Source organism: Nycticebus coucang, chromosome 12 (assembly GCF_027406575.1).
Source record: "Nycticebus coucang isolate mNycCou1 chromosome 12, mNycCou1.pri, whole genome shotgun sequence".
Classification (NCBI taxonomy): Eukaryota; Metazoa; Chordata; class Mammalia; order Primates; family Lorisidae; genus Nycticebus; species Nycticebus coucang.
Window position 1 is genome coordinate 19,836,518 of NC_069791.1, and position 20,468 is coordinate 19,856,985.

General features: G+C 38.3%; 1 protein-coding gene across 4 annotated transcripts in view; it reads left to right on the forward strand.

The window, feature by feature from the left end:
* Window positions 1-20,468, forward strand: part of SCAF11 (SR-related CTD associated factor 11) — a 79,991-nt gene that overhangs the window by 41,852 nt on the left and 17,671 nt on the right. For all 4 annotated transcript variants that reach the window (XM_053555598.1, XM_053555597.1, XM_053555599.1 and 1 more), the window contains 2 exons: window positions 2,597-2,697; window positions 5,492-5,556. In XM_053555598.1, the coding sequence (XP_053411573.1) occupies window positions 2,597-2,697; window positions 5,492-5,556 (166 nt within the window). The remainder of the gene's footprint in view (window positions 1-2,596; window positions 2,698-5,491; window positions 5,557-20,468) is intronic.

The window sequence follows — 20,468 nt, forward strand, 5'->3', positions numbered from 1 at the left end:
TGGTATATGGGGCCAGTGCCCTACTCCTTGAGCCACAGGCGCTGCCCTAGTTGATCTTACTCTGCTAAAACTGTCCTCACTAAGGTCCAGACTAACCTACTGATTTCTAAATCCCATGGTTTGTCTTCTGTTTGTAATGCTGTTGACTACCTCTACATCTGTTGGCTTCTAGGGCAGCCTTCTTTTGTGGGAATGTGTGTGCGTGTGTATGTGTGTGTGTAACTTATCTCATCTTTCACAATCTTCTTTGTTCTCTCCTTACCCTTCCGTGCCTTTCTTTCTTTTTTTTATTAATATTAAATCATAGCTGTGTACATTAATGTGATCATGGGGCACCATACGTTGGTTTTATAAAGAGTTTGACACATTTTCATCACACTGGTTAATATAGCCTTCCTGACATTTTCTTAGTTATTGTGTTAAGACAGTTATATTCTACATTTACTAAGTTTCACTTGTACCCTTATAAAATGCACCGCAGGTGTAATCCCACCAATCACCCTCTCTCTGCCCATCCTCGCCCCTCCCTCCCCTCCCTCTCCCCATTCCCCATATTCTTAGGTTATAACTGGGTTATAGCTTTCATATGAAAGCCATAAATTAGTTTCATAGTAGGGCTTCCGTGCCTTTCTTAATCACTGAGGCTCGTTATAGGATCTTCATTTCAGTTCTCTGGGTATACTTTCTCTCTAAATCTTCTCAACTATTCATTAGCTTTAAGCACTACCTATATTTGGGTGACTTCTAAAATTCTGTCACTAGCCTGGGTCTCTTTACTGAGAACCAGACCAAGATTTCCAGTCACATTTTGTACGTCTCCATCTAGAATACCAAAGGAATCTAAACAATTAACAAATCCTGAACTCATCTCATTGCCTGCCCCATTCCTAAGCCCCCGTTGTTAATGGACTCACAACCCCATTCACTGTGATCAGAAACATCTGGGCGTTCTCTATTTTCTCTCCCACATCTTTGCTTATTTTATGTTGCTTAATGTGTTAAATTTGTATTTCCTTTATTCTTCTAGTCTATTCTTTATTCTTCTTTGTAGGCCCTCATGCTGTCATCTAAAGCAGTGCTATCTAGTATACTGTAAGCCACCTTATAATTTAAAAATTTTTAATAGGCACATTAAAATAGTAAAAAGAAACAGGTGAAATAAATGTAATGATGTATTTTACTTAACACAATATATCTAACATTATTTCAACATACAATATTTTAAATTTATTATTGAGAGATTTTTATATATTTTTTATAAAATTATACTAAGTCTGTGAAATTCCTTGTGTATTTTATACTTACAAGCACATCTCAAGTTAGACAAGTCACATTCCAAGCACACTCAGTAGCCATATGTGACTAGTGACTATTGTCTTGAACATCTAGCCCTATTATAAGAGGTTTTTTTGTTTGTTTGTTTCCTGGTTTTTATAGTCTCTTCTTAACTGATTTTATTCTCTATGTCAGGACCAGAGTTATCTTCCTAAAAAACAGATATGGTCATCTCCTTTATTTGCATTAAAAATTCTACTTACTCTCTGATGCCTATAGAATTATTTTCTTATTGAAGAACCCTCAAGTCTGTTCCTAACATGTTTAATCTTGATCAACTTCATGTATCTTCTTTTTGAGACAGTCTTATTATATTGCCCTCGGTAGAGCATCGTGGTGTCACAGCTTACAACCACCTCTAACTTTTGGGCTTAAGCAGTTCTCTTGCCTCAGCCTCCCAAGTAGCTGGGACTACAGGCACCCGCCACAATGCCGGACTGTTTTTTTTTTATTATAGTTGTCGTCGTTTAGCAGGATCAGGCCGGGTTTGAACCCACCAGGCCCACTGTATGTGGCTGGCACCCTAACCATTGAGCTACAGGAACTGAGCCAACTTCATATCTTGTTGTTCATTTTTTCCCCATCTACCTTGGCTTCTCATTGTTTCTTTTTTTTTTTTGGTAGAGACAGAGTCTCACTTTTATGGCCCCATAGAGTGCCGTGGCCTCACACAGCTCACAGCAACTTCCAACTCCTGGGCGTAAGCGATTCTCTTGCTTCAGCCTCCCGAGTAGCTGGGACTACAGGCGCCCGCCACAGCACCCAGCTATTTTTTGGTTGCAGTTTGGCCGGGGCTGGGTTTGAACCCACCACCCTCGGTATATGGGGCCGGCGCCTTACCCACTGAGGCGCCGCCCCTCATTGTTTCTTATATCTCTCTTCTTTCTTCCTTTTGTAAAATTTTTTTCTTAGACAAATTACTGCCCATTCTTGAAGACCAACTTGTAAATCATCTACTCATTAAAGTCTTCTGTGACATCCTTAATTTCTTAGTCTTTCTACATACATAGATAAGTCTGCATTCTTATCTCCATTAGCACTTAATCTATTTATATGCTTGTCACTATTTTGTTTCCCCAGAGCACATCTACTAAGCTTATGGTTTAGCATGTTTGAATGAATAAGCATATGTATTTGGAATACACTTTTCATTGAGACAATTTTGTTTCTGTGATTTTTTTTATCATTCCAAGGAAGAATTGAAAAGTTGTAATTTGTAAAGTTGGATTCGTGCTTTAAGTAGATGTTGCTTTTCTCACAGGTTCAAGTAAAAAGACAGTTGAGAGAAACAAAAGACCAGAAAAATGAAAACTCTTCTAAGAAACAACTCACCTGTCATGAAAATTCTAAAAGCCGTATAAGGTTAGTGATTAACTTTAGAATCTAAATGAGTGGAACCAGAAATTAACTGGTACAAAAAGAGTACTCTTTAAAAAAAAGAAGTGGGGTTTAAGTGTATTTAATTACTTCTTTGAAAGCACACACTTGATCATTTAAAGAAGGACCCAATAAAATCTAAGAATCTAATTTGAGCTCTATCTTTGGTTCTTTGGTAAAGAATTAGGTCCTTTTCCCAGTTTTTTTCCTAATTAGTTGTAGACCAAAACTTTTATTAAATAAAATGTTACACAGTGTAAAATTTCTATTAAAATTTCTGAATGCTCTCATTTTTATACTTAATCTCAAACTAATAATAAACACTGACCACAGAGTAGCACTAATCTAGTTATTTATGAACAAAAAGTAAACAGTAACTAAAGATACAGCACAGAGTTCTTCATGAGACAGTTACAATTTAAATTACTTATCTCTCACATTTTGCTTTCTTGAAGGAAGCACTTGCTATCTACTATAATGAATTTATGTTGAAAAATGTTTCTTAACATATATGGATTTGTTTCTTTAATTGTTGTTAAAACAATTGCCCTATTTTAACATAATTTCCTAGAAATACAGTGCTTAGTTCCTCAGTTTTATAAATATTTTTAATATTTTTTGAACTAAATTGAATATAGGTAGGATCCTGGAAATTAACTTATTAATTAATCTTGAAAATAACTTAAGTTCTAATATATTTAAAACATAAGTCCATTTTGATCTGAAATATATTTAGAGCCATCCAGAAGTTATAGTTTTAAGTTAATATATTGTCAGATTCATAATTAATTACATTTTACCAGAATACTAATTTTTTTTGTTGTTGCAATTTGGCCGGGGCCGGGTTTGAACCCGCCACCCTCAGTATATGAGGCCAACGCCTTACCCACTGAGCCACAGGCGCCGCCCCTAATTTTTTTTTTTTGAGACAGTCTCACTTTGTGGCCATCCATAGAGTGCTGTGGCATCATAGTTCACAGCAACCTCAAACTCCTGGGCTCAAGTGATCCTCTTGTCTCAGCCTCCCAAGTAGCTGGGACTATGGTGCCCACCACAGCATCTGGTTATTTTTAGAGATGGGGTCTCACTCTGGTTCAGGCTGATCCTGAGTTCAGGCAATCCACCCGCCTCATCCTCATGCTAATTTCTTAATAGTAAATTTATTTAATTACTAAAACAGTTGTCAGTAGTCACTGAGATTTATTGAACCTGTTACTAATTTATAACATTGTAGCTCCTTAGATCCTAACTTTGGAGTAGTTATGGATTTCATTGAGAATGTGAAGAATTCTTGCTAGAAGAATACATGTTTGCACACATAACACTTTGTATATAATTTCAAAATAAATGTGGAACACCACTTCAAGAGCTTACAGATGAGCCCCAGAGTTAATAACTGTATTGGAACAAATTTTATAACTATTTCTGAACCACCTTTAGTTCTTGCATTTATGTTTGCACAGTGGTTAGTAGCATACTTTTCCCAGGGGTGGTGTGGAAATATCTTTTGGTAGGCTCATTCTTGATACAACTTATATCACTGTGACAGTGTCAAGAACATGCATTGTTGTGCCTCCTCAAAATTACCCAATTCTCTTGGTTCTTGCTGAGAGTGCAGAGGTTATCACTGAATGACGTGTAAGGCTCATCTCTGTTATTTCGGGCTAACATAACTGAAATAGTCCACATGTTTAACTGCATTTTCCCAGAGATTTGTCACAGGGGGTGGCATAGGGAAATAACAGAAGCAAAATAATGATTTACTTTTGCCTGCTAAGTCATACTCTTAACAGTTTCTCTCAAAGAGGAAAATGGGTCAGCTGTGTGATTTTACAGGATATTCTTTAGAGACAGACTCTCATTCTGTCACCCTGGCTGGAGTGCAGTAAAGTGATCGTATAGCTCACTGCAGCCTTGAACTCCTGGGTTCAAACAGTCCTCCCATCTCAGCTTTATAAGTAGCTGGGACTTTTTAATTTAAAAAATTTTTAATTTTAGGGTGGCGCCTGTGGCTCGAAGGAGTAGGGCGCTGGCCCCATGTGCCAGAGGTGGCAGGTTCAAGCCCAGCCCCAGCCAAAAAAAAAAAAAAAACTGCAAGAAAAACAATTTTTTTTTATTTTAACTGTTTTTTTTTAAGTTTTATAGAGACTGAGTTTTGTTATGTTGTCTAGGCTGGTCTTCAACTTGTGGCCTTAAGCCACAAAGTCTTCCCACTTTGATCTTCCATAGTGCTGGGATGGCAAGCAGGAGCTACGATGCCAAGCCAAGATTAATTTTTTTTTTTTTTTTTTTTTTGAGACAGTCTCATTATGTTGCCCTTGGTGGAGTGCTATGACGTCACAGCTCACAGCAACCTCAAACTCCTGCGTTTGAGTGATTCTCTTGTCTCAGCTTCCCAAGTTGCTGGGACTATAGGCGCTCATCACAATGTCTGGCCATTTTTTTGTTGTAGTTGTCATTGTTGCTTAGCAGGCCCAGCCGGTTCAAACCCACCAGCCCCGGTGTTTGTGGCCAGCGTCCTAACCACTGAGCTATGGGTGCCGAGCCCAAGATTAATTTTTAAAGACCAATATGATACAACTTGTTCACTGAATATTTAAATCTAGCCTGACATTCTAATGTCTCATGGGAGTCTGTGAGAATATTACACCGTTTACCTGACTTTGAAGATGGTTAATAAATCAGGGCATAATTGATTTCATTTTGATGGACAGTGAATTGAAAATATATGAGCAAAATGACAGTTTTAATTATTTCACCTCTTTATTGATGTTTACAGAAAAAAAGCCATCATAAGAGAAGATCTATTAAGTGCAAAATTTTATGGCTTAAAGATGATACATAGTAAGTGACTTTTTGCTTATGTGTTCTACCTTTTTTTGTTTTTTAATTTAATGTTGTGCCAGAGTTTTTATGAGTAGCATTTTGGTTTGGAAAATAGTCTTCTGAGCTCTGTACATTGTATGGTAAGTCCTACATAAATTTTGTTTTCATGAAATCATTTATAATGTTCTCTGCTCTTTTAGTGTCCCTGCTTTTTTCTTCTTTTTGCTCAGCTTGGAGAGAGGGGAGTATGTGTGTGTTTGACAGTTTACTTGGTATTTAGCAACTTACACTGTGGTCTTCATTCATTAGTGCAGAAGTCCTTATGGATGATGAAATAAATACCTGTGGGCCAATAACTCTAGGAAGCCAGAGGGAAGTTTGTGACAGCAAGCAACTAATTTGTGATGCCCAGAGGCAGTTGTGATTTGGCTTTTATCCACACTTCTAATTAGAAACTTTGGAAATAAAACATCTCCAACATACTTACCTACCTGAGCTGTTAAATATACCTGTCTTTTATTTTTTTTCTAGTAGATGATTCTCTTAATACAGGAAGATTTTGTAGCAGGGCTTGAGTAAAATGTAGTCCTTTGTGACTTCTCCTTGAGATTCAGACTGTTTATTCTGTGTTAGAGAACACCTTATTATGATTCATTTGTAATTAGGAGGTAGGTGTTTATTTTCCAGACTAGGTTACAGAGAATTTGTGTGTGTGTAAAACTATTGAATTGGCCTGGCACCCTGGCTCATGCCTGTAAATCTTAGCACTCTGGGAGGCTAAGGCAGGTGGATTGCCTGAGCTCACAGGTTTGAGACCAGCCTGAGCCAGAGTGAGACCTCGTCTAAAAATAGCTGGGTACTGTGGTAGCACCTATAGTCCCAGCTACTTGGGAGGCTGAAGCAAGTGAATCGCTTGAGCCCAAGAGTTTGAGGTTGCTGTGAGCTGTGATGCTATGGCACTCTACTGAGGGTGACAAAGTGAGACTCTGTTTCAAAAAAAAGAAAAAAACTATTGAATTAATGAATTGTGAAACAGTGAATGGATTCATTATTTTAGTAGGTAAATAACTTCATTTTTTAAAAATTAAATAGCTGTGTACGTTAATGTAATCATGGGGTACAGTGTGCTGTTTTTATACACGATTTGAACTGTTTTCATCAAACTGGTTAACATAGCCTTCCTGGCATTTTCTTAGTTATTGTGTTAAGACATTTATCTTCTACACCTAGTAAATTTCACACATACCCTTGTAAGATGTACTGTAGGTGTGGTCACACCAATTACCCTCCCTCCACCTGTCCTCCCCCTTCCTCCCTATCCCCTTTCCTCATATTCTTGGGCTATGATTGGGTTATAGCTTTCATATGAAAGCTATAAATTGGTTTCATAGTAAGACTGAGTACACTAGATATTTTTTCTTCCATTCTTGAGATACTTTGCTAAGAAGAATATGTTCCAGCTCTAGTTAACTTCAGTTTTTAATACATTATGAATATGAAATTTGACTAGTTTTTTGTTTCTGTTTTTCTGATTTGAATTAACATGATCTCTCAGGTTACCAGATTACAGATTAACAAATGTTCTAACTTCGACAATTCACAATTAATGTGAAATTATAATTTGTTTGTTTTGATTTTTGGAATTCCGTGGTTAAAACATTTTTATTAACCTTAGATATGGTAACAGGCTCGCTTTTTATGTCATAGCTGTAGGTTAGCATCCTTTTTTATGAATAGCTTTGCTTGCCAACTCTAGGATCTCATGTAAAATTTCTGCTAAGGAAAATTAAATGATGGTACAGATTTTCCCTACATAATCTGACCCACTCTCAATATACTGATCTTAGTTTTAAGACCACTGTAATTTTCTTTAAGTATGTGTATCTCCTGCCTGGGCTTATTTTTGGAGAGTGAAGCATGGGCAGATCTTGAAGCCATAGTGTATGTCCTAGGTAAGAATCTGTGAACCATTCTGATGTGATACTTTGTTTTACTGTTTATAATGTGAAATATTAAATAGATTTTTTTGAGACAGAGTCTTGCTTTATAAACAGATTTTTAATGACCATCCCAAGCCAATTTAAGATTAGATAGCTAATTTAAAATTATAATTCTTTAATAAAAAACTCATCCACTATCAGAAGATTAACATTGTCCAAAACCTATAACTTAATGCCATGTTTACTTAAGATGTTTAAAGTTATGAAGTCATTTGTTTGGTTTAGAAAAAGCAAAAACACTCATTATACTTTGTAAGTAATCAACACAAGAGTGCTGATTTCTAGATTAGTTATGAGCACGTCCCTTATAAAAACCAGTCTGAACGGATTTGAAGGGAACTGGGTGTAGTATCACCCCTTGTTCATGGGTGATATGTTCCAACTCCCCTGTGAATGCCTGAAACCAGAGATAGTACTAAACTCTGTTATGTGTTTTCCTATGCATACATACCTATGATAATGTTTAATTTATAAACATGGCACAGTAAAAGATTAACAACTAGTAATAAATAGAACACTTAGAATACACTATACTAAAAGTTACGTGGTGAATGTGGTTTCTCTGTTTCACAATATTTTGGCTCACACTTCTTATGATGAAGATGGGGGACAATGCAAGGTTTCATGCTATGCAGAACAATGTGCAGTTTATATAACTCATGAATTGTTTATTTCTGGAATTTTTCATTTAATATTTTCAGACCATGGTTGACCACAGGTAATTAAAACTGTAGAAAGTGAAACCACAGATGGGGGGAAGCTACTGTATTATCCACTTGATTAGTTTTCCTATGATGTTGCTCTTAGAGAATTTAATAAGGCTAAATTAAATGGCCAGTTTTTATGTCAGTATTGAAATAGATTGTTTACCTGATTGAAATAGCTTATACTTAGCTATCAAAATTATTTGGGTTTAAATTTTAGATCTAAACTGAACATACACCTGGTATTAGATGTTTGTAATTGGAGATACAAGAAAGAATTGAGATAACTCATTGGTTCAGCAAGTACTTACTATGTATGCCAAGCACAGTTCTAGACTCTCAGGGATATAGTAGTAAACAGAAGCAACAAAGTGCTTGCCAATAAAGAATATCGTTTTGTGGACAATAAAAAGATAAATATTAAATTATAAGACAGGTGGTGATATGTTTTAAATGCTTTAAAGCAGTAGTTTTCAACCTTCCTAATGCCGTGGCCCTTTAATACAGTTCCTGTGGGTCACAACCCACAGGTTGAGAACCGCTGCTTTAAAGAATAAAAATGAGTAAAAGGCTAAAGGTGGAGAAGATTATTTTATATAAAGGGTCAGGGAAAGCCTCTTAGATAAAGATGTAGTTGAGCACTGACCGTTAAGAAGTAAGGAATTAAGCCATGAAGATGTTTCAGGGAAGAGTGTCCAAGCAAGGGAAGGTTGTCTCAGCAAGTGTCAGAGCCCTCAGATAGGAGTATTTTTGATATGTGCAAGGAACAGTAAGGAGTTTAGTGTGGCTAGAATGAGTTAGGTAGGTGGAGGAAGAAGAATGAGTTAATACTGGGAGGAAGGTCATTTAGGACCATGTGAAGTGAAAGGGTTTTCAGGGGTAGCATGATGTGACGCCTTTTTTTTTTTTTTTTTTTTTTTTTTTTTTGAGGCAGAGTCTCACTTTGTCACCCTGGGTAGAATGCCATGGGGTCATAGATCACAGCAACCTCAAACTCTTGGGCTCAAGCCATTCTCTTGCCTCAGCCTCTTAAGTAGCTGGGACTACAGGCACCTACCGCAACTCCCTGATATTTGTTTTTTTTTTTTTTTTTTTTCCAGAGACAAGGTCTCGCTCTTGCTCAGGCTTGTCTTAAACTCGTGAGCTCAGTCAATCCACCTGCCTCGGCCTCCCAGAGTGCTAGGAAGGCGTGAGCCACCTTCCCCGGCCCTGATCTGATGCATTTTTAAGGACTAGTCTGGCTATTAAGGGAAGAACACCTTAGGAGAGTAAGAATAGAAGTCGAGATTGACTAGTTCCGTGGCTTGTTTCTGGACCACAAATTGTAGTGGCTTGGGCCAACTAGATATTAGTGGAGGTGATAAGTGGTTCAGGTGTGTATCTGCAGTTGACCTTTGAATGCTTCAGGGGTTAGAGCCACTGACTTCTGTTCAGTCGAAAGTCAGTGTATTTTAACTTTTGACTCTCTGAAAACTTGATTACTAATAGCTTTCTGTTGATGGGAAGCCTTACAGATAACATAAACAGTCAATTAACACATAATGTGTGTGTTGTATGTATTATATACTGTATTCTTAAAGTAATTGGGAGAAAAGAAAATGTCATTACAAAAGTAATAGGGAATAGGAAAGATATTTACTCTTTGTTGAGTAGAAGTGGATCATAATAAAGGTCTTTATTCTCATTTTCTTCATGTTGAGTTGGTTGAGGAAGAAGTTAGGATTGGTTTTGCTGTTTCAGAGGTGGCAGAGATGGAAGAGGCAGGCACACTTAGTGTACCTTTTATTGAGAAATGAACTTAAAATGGACCCATGCAGTTCAAATCAATGTTGTTCAGCATCAACCATATCGTATTTCAAAGGTAAAACTAACAGGATTTGCTAACAGATTGGATGTAGGGTATAAAAAAAGAGGGAGATCAGGCTCGGCGCCTGTAGCACAGTGGTTACGGTGCCAGCCACATGTACTGGCTGGTAGGTTCCAACCCGGCCCAGGCCAGCCAGACAACAATGACAACTACAAAAAAAAAAAAAAGCAGGGCATTGTGGCCGGCACCTGTAGTCCCAGCTACTTGGGAGGCTGAGGCATGCCCAGGAGTTTGAGGTTTCTGTGACCTGTGATGCCATGGCACTCTACCGAGGGTGACATAGTAAGACTCTGTCTCCCCCCACCCCCCAAAAAGAGGGAGATCAAGACTGATTCCAGTGTCTTGATCTGAGCAATTGGTAAAATGGGAGCTGCCAGTTGCTGAGATGGGGAAAGCAGATAGATGGGGAAAACGCCCTCAAGATTCCTTTGTTGGAGTACAGAATGATGGTTGCGGGAGGAAGGGGGGAAACGGAGATATTTGTCAAAGGGTACAAAGGTTCACTTATGTAAGATGAATGAATTCTGGAGACCTACAGTACAGATGTTAGAGCAGTGTGAATGTGGTTAGCAACACTATATTGTATACTTGAAATTTGTTAGGAGGATGGGTCTTAAATGTTCTTACTAAAAAAAACTGTAAAGTGATAGATATGTTAGTTTGATTGTGATAATCATTTTCATTGGGTATACATATTTTAGGACATTAAGTTATATATCTTAAATGTATATAATTTTTGCCAGTTATTCTTCCATAAAGATGGGCAGAGAAATTCTTTTTTTGAACACATAAGATATCTGCTCTACAACCTAAGTAGAGATGCTTTGAAGAAATGTGGATTTTGCGTGTCCATTCGGAGGTTATTAACATTAACATAAATAAGATCTATTCATTTTCAGGTTATTTTAGTGGTGACCGATTTATGTTGATATGTGTTTATTTATGCTTGACTCCTAAGTTAAGTAGATGGTTTCTTCTAGTTGTCATTTTTCTCCTCTTGAAGTTCATGCAAAAGTGTTTTAAGACCATCATGACCATAAATAAGACCAAGAAGGAAGATTAAGATCATAGAGAGTTTTGACCAACAAAGCTAAATTTTCTGTATATTGTATCATAAGAAGTAATACTTTGCAAATGGACTCCATTAAGTTTTTTTGTTGGAATACAATGTGTTATTTGTGCTGTATGACAACAAGCAGCTCCATAGTTGTCACTGCCTACAAATGTGTGAGGGGACAAAGTGCTATCATTACATTTGAAAAATTTAAAAGCTTGGAAGAAAATCCATAGATAATTGTGGCATTCTTCTAACCCCTACAGCCCTATTTGAGAGTGGAAGGTATTGGGAGAACACTAGGGTGCTTCTGCTTTCCCCAGAAAGTCAAAATTGGTAAATTCTATATATTTAATTGTAGACCTGGTATTAGTCTAGTGTCAATGATTTAGTTCTTTTATGAATTTTCTGAAGAAATCACCACTGTTCTTTCTTTTTTTTTTTGTAGAGACAGAGTCTCACTTTATGGCCCTCGGTAGAGTGCCGTGGCCTCACACAGCTCACAGCAACCTCCAACTCCCGGGCTTAAGCGATTCTCCTGCCTCAGCCTCCCGAGTAGCTGGGACTACAGGCGCCTGCCACAACACCCACTCTATTTTTTTTGGTTGCAGTTCAGCCGAGGCTGGGTTTGAACCTGCCACCCTCGGTATATGGGGCCGGCACCTTACTGACTGAGCCACAGGCGCCGCTCACCACTGTTCTTGATAGCACAGAGGATGACATCATGGGATAAAATAGACATTGACGAATGTAAGAGTTGAAAAGTAGTGTAATTTGAAAAAGTTGGATTCATTCACATGTAAAGAAATTTTAGGAATACCTTAACCAATTTCTTTTTCTTTTTTTGAGACAGAGTCTCACTTTGTCACCCTCAATAGAGTGCTGTGCATTACACTGCTCACTGCAACCTCCAGCTCTTGGGCTTAGGCGATTCTCTTGCCTCAGCCTCCCAAGTAGCTGGGACTACAGGCGCCTGCCACAATGCCCAGCTATTTTTTTTTGTTGTTGTTGTTGTTGCAGTTTGGCTGGGGCTGGGTTTGAACCCGCTACCCTTGATATATGGGGCCAGGGCCCTACTCATTGAGCCACAGCGCCGCCCGAATTTATTTTTCGTTATAGTAGAACATCTGTAGTTAACCACCTCCTCTTTTTTTTTTTTTTTTTTGGTAGAGACAGAGTCTCACTTTATGGCCCTCGGTAGAGTGCCGTGGCCTCACACAGCTCACAGCAACCTCCAACTCCTGGGCTTAAGCGATTCTCTTGCCTCAGCCTCCCGAGTAGCTGGGACTACAGGCACCCACCACAACGCGCAGCTTTTTTTTGTTTGCAGTTTGGCCGGGACCGGGTTTGAACCCGCCACCCTCAGTATATGGGGCCGGCGCCTTACCGACTGAGCCACAGGCGCCTCCCCCAACCACCTCCTTAAGTTGACCTAATTTTCATGGACCAGAAATGCACACATGTACAGATCAATACAATAGGTGTATTTCTTGACCACTTATGTATGTTGACCAGTCTGTTACAGTCCCTTGGCTGGTCAAGTTACAGTGGTTGAACAGTCTATTCATTTTTATTTCCGATTTCATTTAAAAACAAAAAAACACGTAGTTAGATCTGTATTAATTTCCTAGAGCTGCTACAACAGATAACCAAAACTGTGGTAGCTTGAAACAAAAGAAATTTGTTCTCTTACTATTCTGGAAGCTAGAATTCTGAAGGCAAGGTGTTATCAGGCCCATGCTTCCTTCTGAAAGTTTTATGGAAGGGTCCTCCTTCCTTCTTCGTAATTTCTGCTGGCTCCCAACAATCCTTTGCTTTCCTTGTTTGTGCTATATTTCTTCAATCTCTACCGCCATCTTCATTTGGCCTTCTTTTCTGGTCTCTTATAAAGGCCATCGTATTGGACTTACGGCTCATCCTAATCCACCATGATCTCATATTAATTCTTTTCTTTTTCTTTTTTTTTATTATTTTTATTTATATTTTTATTAGTCCTTTTCTTAATTGGATTGTAAAGACTCCATTTTTAAATAAGGCCATATTTGGAGGTTTTAGGTAGATGTGAATTTTGAGAGGATACTGTTCAACCCCCACTACAAGGTCCAAAAGAACGTGGAGAATACTGTGACCTACTTCTGGTGCCCGGATTGTTTTCTCTAAATATTGTTTATCAGTAAAAGAACTAAGCACCTTGAAGAAAAGGGGCTGATTCAGATTTGAGATAGTTAAGATGTGCCTAGAAAATTTTTTCTAACAGAAAGCAAGGATGCTAACAAAGACTACTAGGATTGTAACAAAAAGATTCAGGAATCAATGATTGATGATTGGGCTCTAACTAAAAATGGGACAATTCAACCATCAGAAAGATATTTCTAAAACCCATTAAATATGCTTAAGTCCTTGAGTTCATCATATTTTGTAAGCAAACAAATAATTGGTCTCTTTTGCTGGAGAAGGGAAATTAGTTTGAAAACTGATAAATGAAAGGGAAAATCAAGCATCTCTTTTGCGTTTCATAAACTACAAAGTATATGTTAGGATAATGGAACAGGTATAAAAGGAAGTTTGTTTTCTTTTTAAAGAAATATTTCAGCAAATAATTGAAGAAAAGATTACCAATTTGAATGTTGGCATTTAGTAAGCTCTAATGATTAATGGATTTAGGCAGTGATTAGCAACGGCCATAGCAACATAAAAGGAGAAACAACTAGACAATGAACAGTTTTCCTTAATGGAGGTAAATAACACCAAATACGGGGCCGAGTTCAGTGACTCATGCCTGTAATCCCAGCACTCTGGGAGGCCACGACAGGTGGATCTATTGAGCTCACTAGTTTGATACCAGCCTGAGCAAGAGTGAGACCCCGTCTCTAAAAATAGCCAGGCATTGTAGCAGGCATCTGTAGTCCCAGCTACTCTGGAGGCTGATGCAAGAGAATCTCTTGTTCCCACAAGTTTGAGGTTGCTGTGAACTATGACACCAAGGCACTCTACAAGAAAGTGAAACTCTGTCTCAAAAAATAAGTAAATAGGGCGGTGCCTGTAGCTCAGTCGGTAGGGCGCCAGCCCCATATGCCGAGGGTGGCGGGTTCAAACCCAGCCCTGGCCAAACTGCAACCAAAAAATAGCCGGGCGTTGTGGCGGGCACCTGTAGTCCCAGCTACTCGGGAGGCTGAGGCAAGAGAATCGCGTAAGCCCAAGAGTTAGAGGTTGCTGTGAGCCGTGTGACGCCACGGCACTCTACCCGAGGGCGGTACAGTGAGACTCTGTCTCTACAAAAAAAAAAAATAAATAAGTAAATAAGTATTCCAAATATGCCATAGCATCTACCCATCCCCAACCCTCCAAACCTATACTTAAGAAATCTTAACAACTCATTTATTTTGTCTTATTGACCACAAGACAAATTGTAAGAGTTTTAAAAAATGGGAGGCTAAGGTGGGAGGATCCTTTGACTTCAGGAGTTTGAGACCAGTTTGAGCAAGAGTCAGACCCCATCTCTACTAAAAAATAGAAAAAAAAAAAAACAGCTGGGTGTTGTGATGGGGACCTGTAGTCCCAGCTACTAGGGAGGCATGAGCCCAGGAGTTTGAGGGTGCTGTGAGCTAGGATGATGCCAAAGCATCACTGCCTGGGGCAATAGAGTGAGGTGAGTGGAGTTATGAATGAAGTTCACATATCAGCAAACCTTATAAAGTCTCAGGTTTGGAGGCCTCCATTATTTCTGATGGGAGGGATATGTGATGGTGCCATAAAACATAATTAGTTAAAATTTTTTAGAGAACTAGTTTATCCTGCAGATTCCTGTCTGACCCAGGCTAGAGGAAGGGGACTGCCCAAAGACTGGAGGTTTACTGGCTAGAGAAGTGCATTAACCATATTAAACTCTTTAACGTAAGTGAGGGTAGAAGAAACAACAGAGTAGTGAAGGGAAGTTAAGTCAAATGGTGAGTCATTTAGTCTTCTACCCATGATCATTTCCCAAAGCACTGGCAGTTTTATTTTATTCCCCAAATAGTAAGTAGGAGGTACATACATTCTGGGATACTGGCTTGCCCAAAAGAAAAAACTGGGGGATAATGCCATTTGGGGTTCTCCTAGCAAAATAGCCAGATACCCACTTGATCGCCTTACAGTGAAACTCATTAGTTGAAAGGCTCTGACCATGCACCCATCCGCACCATTTTTGATCAGTATTTTAATGTCCCACAAACAATGATCATTAAATATTTGGGGAGATCAACATAGTTGAGATCAAAACAGAAACAAGAGGAACCTGATGGGATAATCCCAATGCTGGGAAATGGGGGTCAATTTTACAAAATTTAATATTTTTAGTGATAAAAGGATAATTGTATCAGTAATGTAAGAAAGGCTTTTACGTTTTGAAAACTTTTCAAATATCACCAAAGATTTTGACATACTCCTTTCAGAGGTATATTGGTCCCCTGGTTGCCTCAACTCAAATAGGGCTTCTCCAAGGCACATTGTGATGAAACTAAAGTCAGGACAAAAGAAAAGATTTGGCAAGCTGCCAGGAGTAAGCACCAACTGACCTATAGGGGCAAACCTATCAGGGTGACTGCAGACATCTCTAAGGAAACTTTTCAAGCCAGAAGACAATTGTCATCTATCTTTAATTTCCTTAAACAGAACAATTTCCAGCCCAGAATTCTATATCCTGCTAAGTTAAGGTTTAAAATTGATGGAGAAATTAAATCTTTTATTGATATGCAAACATTGAGGAAATTTGCCACAAGACCGGCTTTACAGGAAATACTTCAACCTGTTCTACACGCTGACCATCACAGTGGGCCTTCAGCAAAGTAAACATCCAGAAATAAAAGGACAGAACCTAGTTTCCACAGTGATGTAAAAGACAAAACCAAGCAATGGACTTTGACAAAATAAGATGAATAGATCACTACCACACTTATCAATTATCTCAGTAAATGTCCATGGCTTGAATTCCCCACTGAAGAGGCATAGATTGGCTGATTGGATTAAAAAACACAAGCCATCTATTTGCTGTCTGCAGGAAACACGCCTCACATCAAAAGACAAATTAAAACTTGGAGTAAGGGTTGGTAGTAAATTTTTCAGGCAAACGGAATTCAGAAGAAAAGAGGGGTTGCACTCCTATTTTCAGATACATGTGGATTTAAAGCAACCAAAGTCAAAAAAGACAATGATGGTCACTTCATATTGGTCAAGGGAAAATTACAACAAGAAGATATTTCAATTATAAATATTTATGCACCCAACTTAAATGCTCCCAGATTCTTGAAACAGACCTTGCTTAGTCTGAGCAATATAATATCCTATAACACCATAATAACAGGGGACTTCAACACCTCTCTCTCAGAGATGGACAGATCCTCTAAACAGAAATTAAATAAAGATACTAAAGATTTACAAGAACATACCTTGGGGGAAAGACTCCCTATTCAATAAATGGTGTTGGGAGAACTGGATGTCTACATGTAAAAGACTGAAACTGGACCCACACCTTTCCCCACTCACAAAAATTGATTCAAGATGGATAAAGGACTTAAATTTAAGGCATGAAACAATAAAAATCCTCCAAGAAAGCATAGGAAAAACACTGGAAGATATTGGCCTGGGGAAAGACTTCATGAAGAAGACTGCCATGACAATTGCAACAACAACAAAAATGAACAAATGGGACTTCATTAAACTGAAAAGCTTCTGTACAGCTAAGGAGACAATAACCAAAGCAAAGAGACAACCTACACAATGGGAAAGGATATTTGCATATTTTCAATCAGACAAAAGCTTGATAACTAGGATCTATAGAGAACTCAAATTAATCCACATGAAAAAAGCCAACAATCCCATATATCAATGGGCAAGAGACATGAATAGAACCTTCTCTAAAGATGACAGACGAACGGCTAACAAACACATGAAAAAATGTTCATCATCTCTATATATTAGAGAAATGCAAATCAAAACCACCCTGAGATATCATCTAACCCCACCACAAAATCTCAAAAGTGCAGATGCTGGCGTGGACCTGGAGAGAAGGCAACACTTTTACACTGCTGGTGGGACTGCAAACTAGTACAACCTTTCTGGAAGGAAGTTTGGAGAAACCTCAAAGCACTCAAGCTAGACCTCCCATTTGATCCTGCAATCCCATTACTGGGCATCTACCCAGAAGGAAAAAAATCCTTTTATCATAAGGACACTTGTACTAGACTGTTTATTGCAGCTCAGTTTGCAATCGCCAAAATGTGGAAACAGCCTAAATGCCCACCAACCCAGGAATGGATTAACAAGCTGTGGTATATGTATACCATGGAATACTATTCAGCTATTAAAAAAAATGGAGATTTTACATCCTTCGTATTAACCTGGATGGAAGTGGAAGACATTATTCTTAGTAAAGCATCACAAGAATGGAGAAGTATGAATCCTATGTACTCAATTTTGATATGAGGACAATTAATGACAAGGTTATGGGAGGGGAGGAAAAGCAGAAAGAGGGATGGAGGGAGGGGAGTGGGGCCTTGGTGTGTGTCACACTTTATGGGGGCAGGACATGATTGCAAGAGGGACTTTACCTAACAATTGCAATCAGTGTAACCTGGCTTATTGTACCCTCAGTAAATCCCCAACAATAAAAAAAAAAAGATTTAAATGAGACTGTAGAACAACTATGCTTCATAGACATATATAGAACACTCCATCCCAAAGATAAAAGAATATACATTCTTCTCATCGTCCCATGGAAGATTCTCCAAAATTGATCATATCCTAGTACACAAAATAAACCTCAACAGAATCAATAGAATTGAAATTCTACCTTGCATCTTCTCAGATCACAAGGCACTAAAGGTGGAACTCAACTCCAACAAAAACGTTCAGCCTCACACATTGAAGTTAAACAACTTTATGCTGAATGACAGTTGGATGCAGGAAGAAATAAAAAAGGAAATAATTAACTTCCTTAAGCATAACAACTATGAAGATACAAGCTACCAAAACCTATGGGATACAGCAAAAGCAGTCCTGAGAGGAAAACTTATTGCTTTAGAAGCCGACATTTGAAAAACAGAAAGAGAGTGTATCAACAAACAAGCCATCTGATGGAACTGGAAAAAGAAGAAAAATCTAAACATAAACCCAGCAGAAGAAAAGAAATATCCAAAATTAAATCAGAGATTGATGAAATCGACAACAAAAGAATCATTCAGAAAATTAATGAAACAAGGAGTTGGTTTTTTGAAAAAAATAAAATAGATAAGTGATAAACCTTTGGCCAGTTTAACTAGAAATCAAAAACCTCAATCAGAAATGGTAAAGGGGAAATAACAGATGCCACAGAGATATAAGAGATTATCTCTGAATACTACCAGAAACTTTATGCCCAGAAATTTGACAATGTGAAGGAAATGGATCAATATTTGGAATCACACTCTCCCTAGACTTACCCCAGATGAAATAGATCTCCTGAACAGACCAATTTCAAGCACTGAGATCAAAGAAAGAATAAAAAAATCTCCCAGCAAAAAAAATGCCCTGGTTCGGATGGCTTCACGCCAGATTTTTATCAAACCTTCATAGAACAGCTTATTCCTGTACTGCAGAAATTATTCCAAAAGATTGAGGAGGAAGGAATCCTCCCCAACACGTTCTATAAAGCAAACATCACCCTGATTCCAAAACCAGGAAAAGACCCATCTAAAAAGGAGAATTTCAGACCAATTTCACTAATGAATATATATGCAAAAATTCTCAACAAAATCTTAGCCAATAGATTACAGCTTATCAAAAACAGTCATACATCTAGCTGGGCGTTGTGGCGGGCACCTGTAGTCCCAGCTACTCGGGAGGCTGAGGCAAGAGAATCGCTTAAGCCCAGGAGTTGGAGGTTGCTGTGAGCTGTGCGAGGCCACGGCACTCTACCGAGGGCCATAAAGTGAGACTCTGTCTCTACAAAAAAAAAAAATAATAAAAAAAAAAAAGTCATACATCATGATCAAGTAGGTTTCATCCCAGGGATGCAAGGCTGGTTTAATATACTCAAGTCTATAAATGTTATTCACCATATTAACAGAAGTTAAACCAAAGAGTATATGATCCTCTCAATAGATGCAGAAAATGCATTCGATAAAATCCAGCATCCTTTTCTAATTAGAACACTGAGGAGTATGGGCATAGGTGGTACATTTCTTAAACTGATTGAAGCTATCTATGACAAACCCACAGCTAATATTTTACCGAATGGAGTAAAACTGAAAGCTTTTCCTCTTAGAACTGGAATCAGACAGGGTTGTCCTCTGTCACCTTTACTATTCAACATAGTGCTGGAAGTTCTAACCAATACAATTAGACAAAACAAGAAAATAAAGGGCATCCATATCGGAGCAGAGGAGGTCAAGCTCTCCCTCTTTGCTGACGACATGATCTTATACTTAGAGAACCCTAAATACTCAACCACAAGACTCTTGGAAGTCATTAAAAAGTACAGTAATGTTTCAGGATATAAAGTCAATGTCCACAGGTCAGTTGCTTTTGTATATGCCAACAAAAGCCACGATGAGAAGTTAAAGACACAACTCCCTTCACCATAGCCCCAAAGAAAATGCAATACTTAGGAATATACCTAACAAAAGAGGTGAAGGACCTCTATAAAGAAAATTATGAAACTTAAGAAAGGAAATAGCAGAGGACTTTAACAAATGGAAGAACATACCATGTTCATGGATGGGAAGATCAACATTGTTAAAATGTCTATACACAAGAGGGAGGGAGTGAGGGTAAGGAAAAGAAAAAAAAGAAAAAATAGTGACTAATTCTCACAAAAATTGGATTTGATTTTGACTGAAGTACATTACTTAAACATTAATTTTTACTTCAATTATTAATATGTGTAGGGTACAGGATACTGCATCCTCATTTATAAGTGAATTATGTTTGTAATTTCCCCTTTATAATATATTTTTTCTAATTTTAATATCAGGTGTATCCAGATTAAGTAGAATGATTTTGAAGTAGTTTTCTTTTTCTATTGTCTATATACAGGGGTCCTCAAACTTTTTAAACAGGGAGCCAGGTCACTGTCCCTGAGACCATTGGAGAGCCGGACTATAGTTTAAACAAAAAAGCTATGATCAGGGCAGCGCCTGTGGCTCAGTGAGTAGGGCGCCGGCCCCATATGCCGACGGAGGGTTCAAACCCAGCCCCGGCCAAACTGCAACAAAAAAATAGCCGGGTGCTGTGGCGGGCGCCTGTAGTCCCAGCTGCTCAGGAGGCTGAGGCAAGAGAATCGCTCAAGC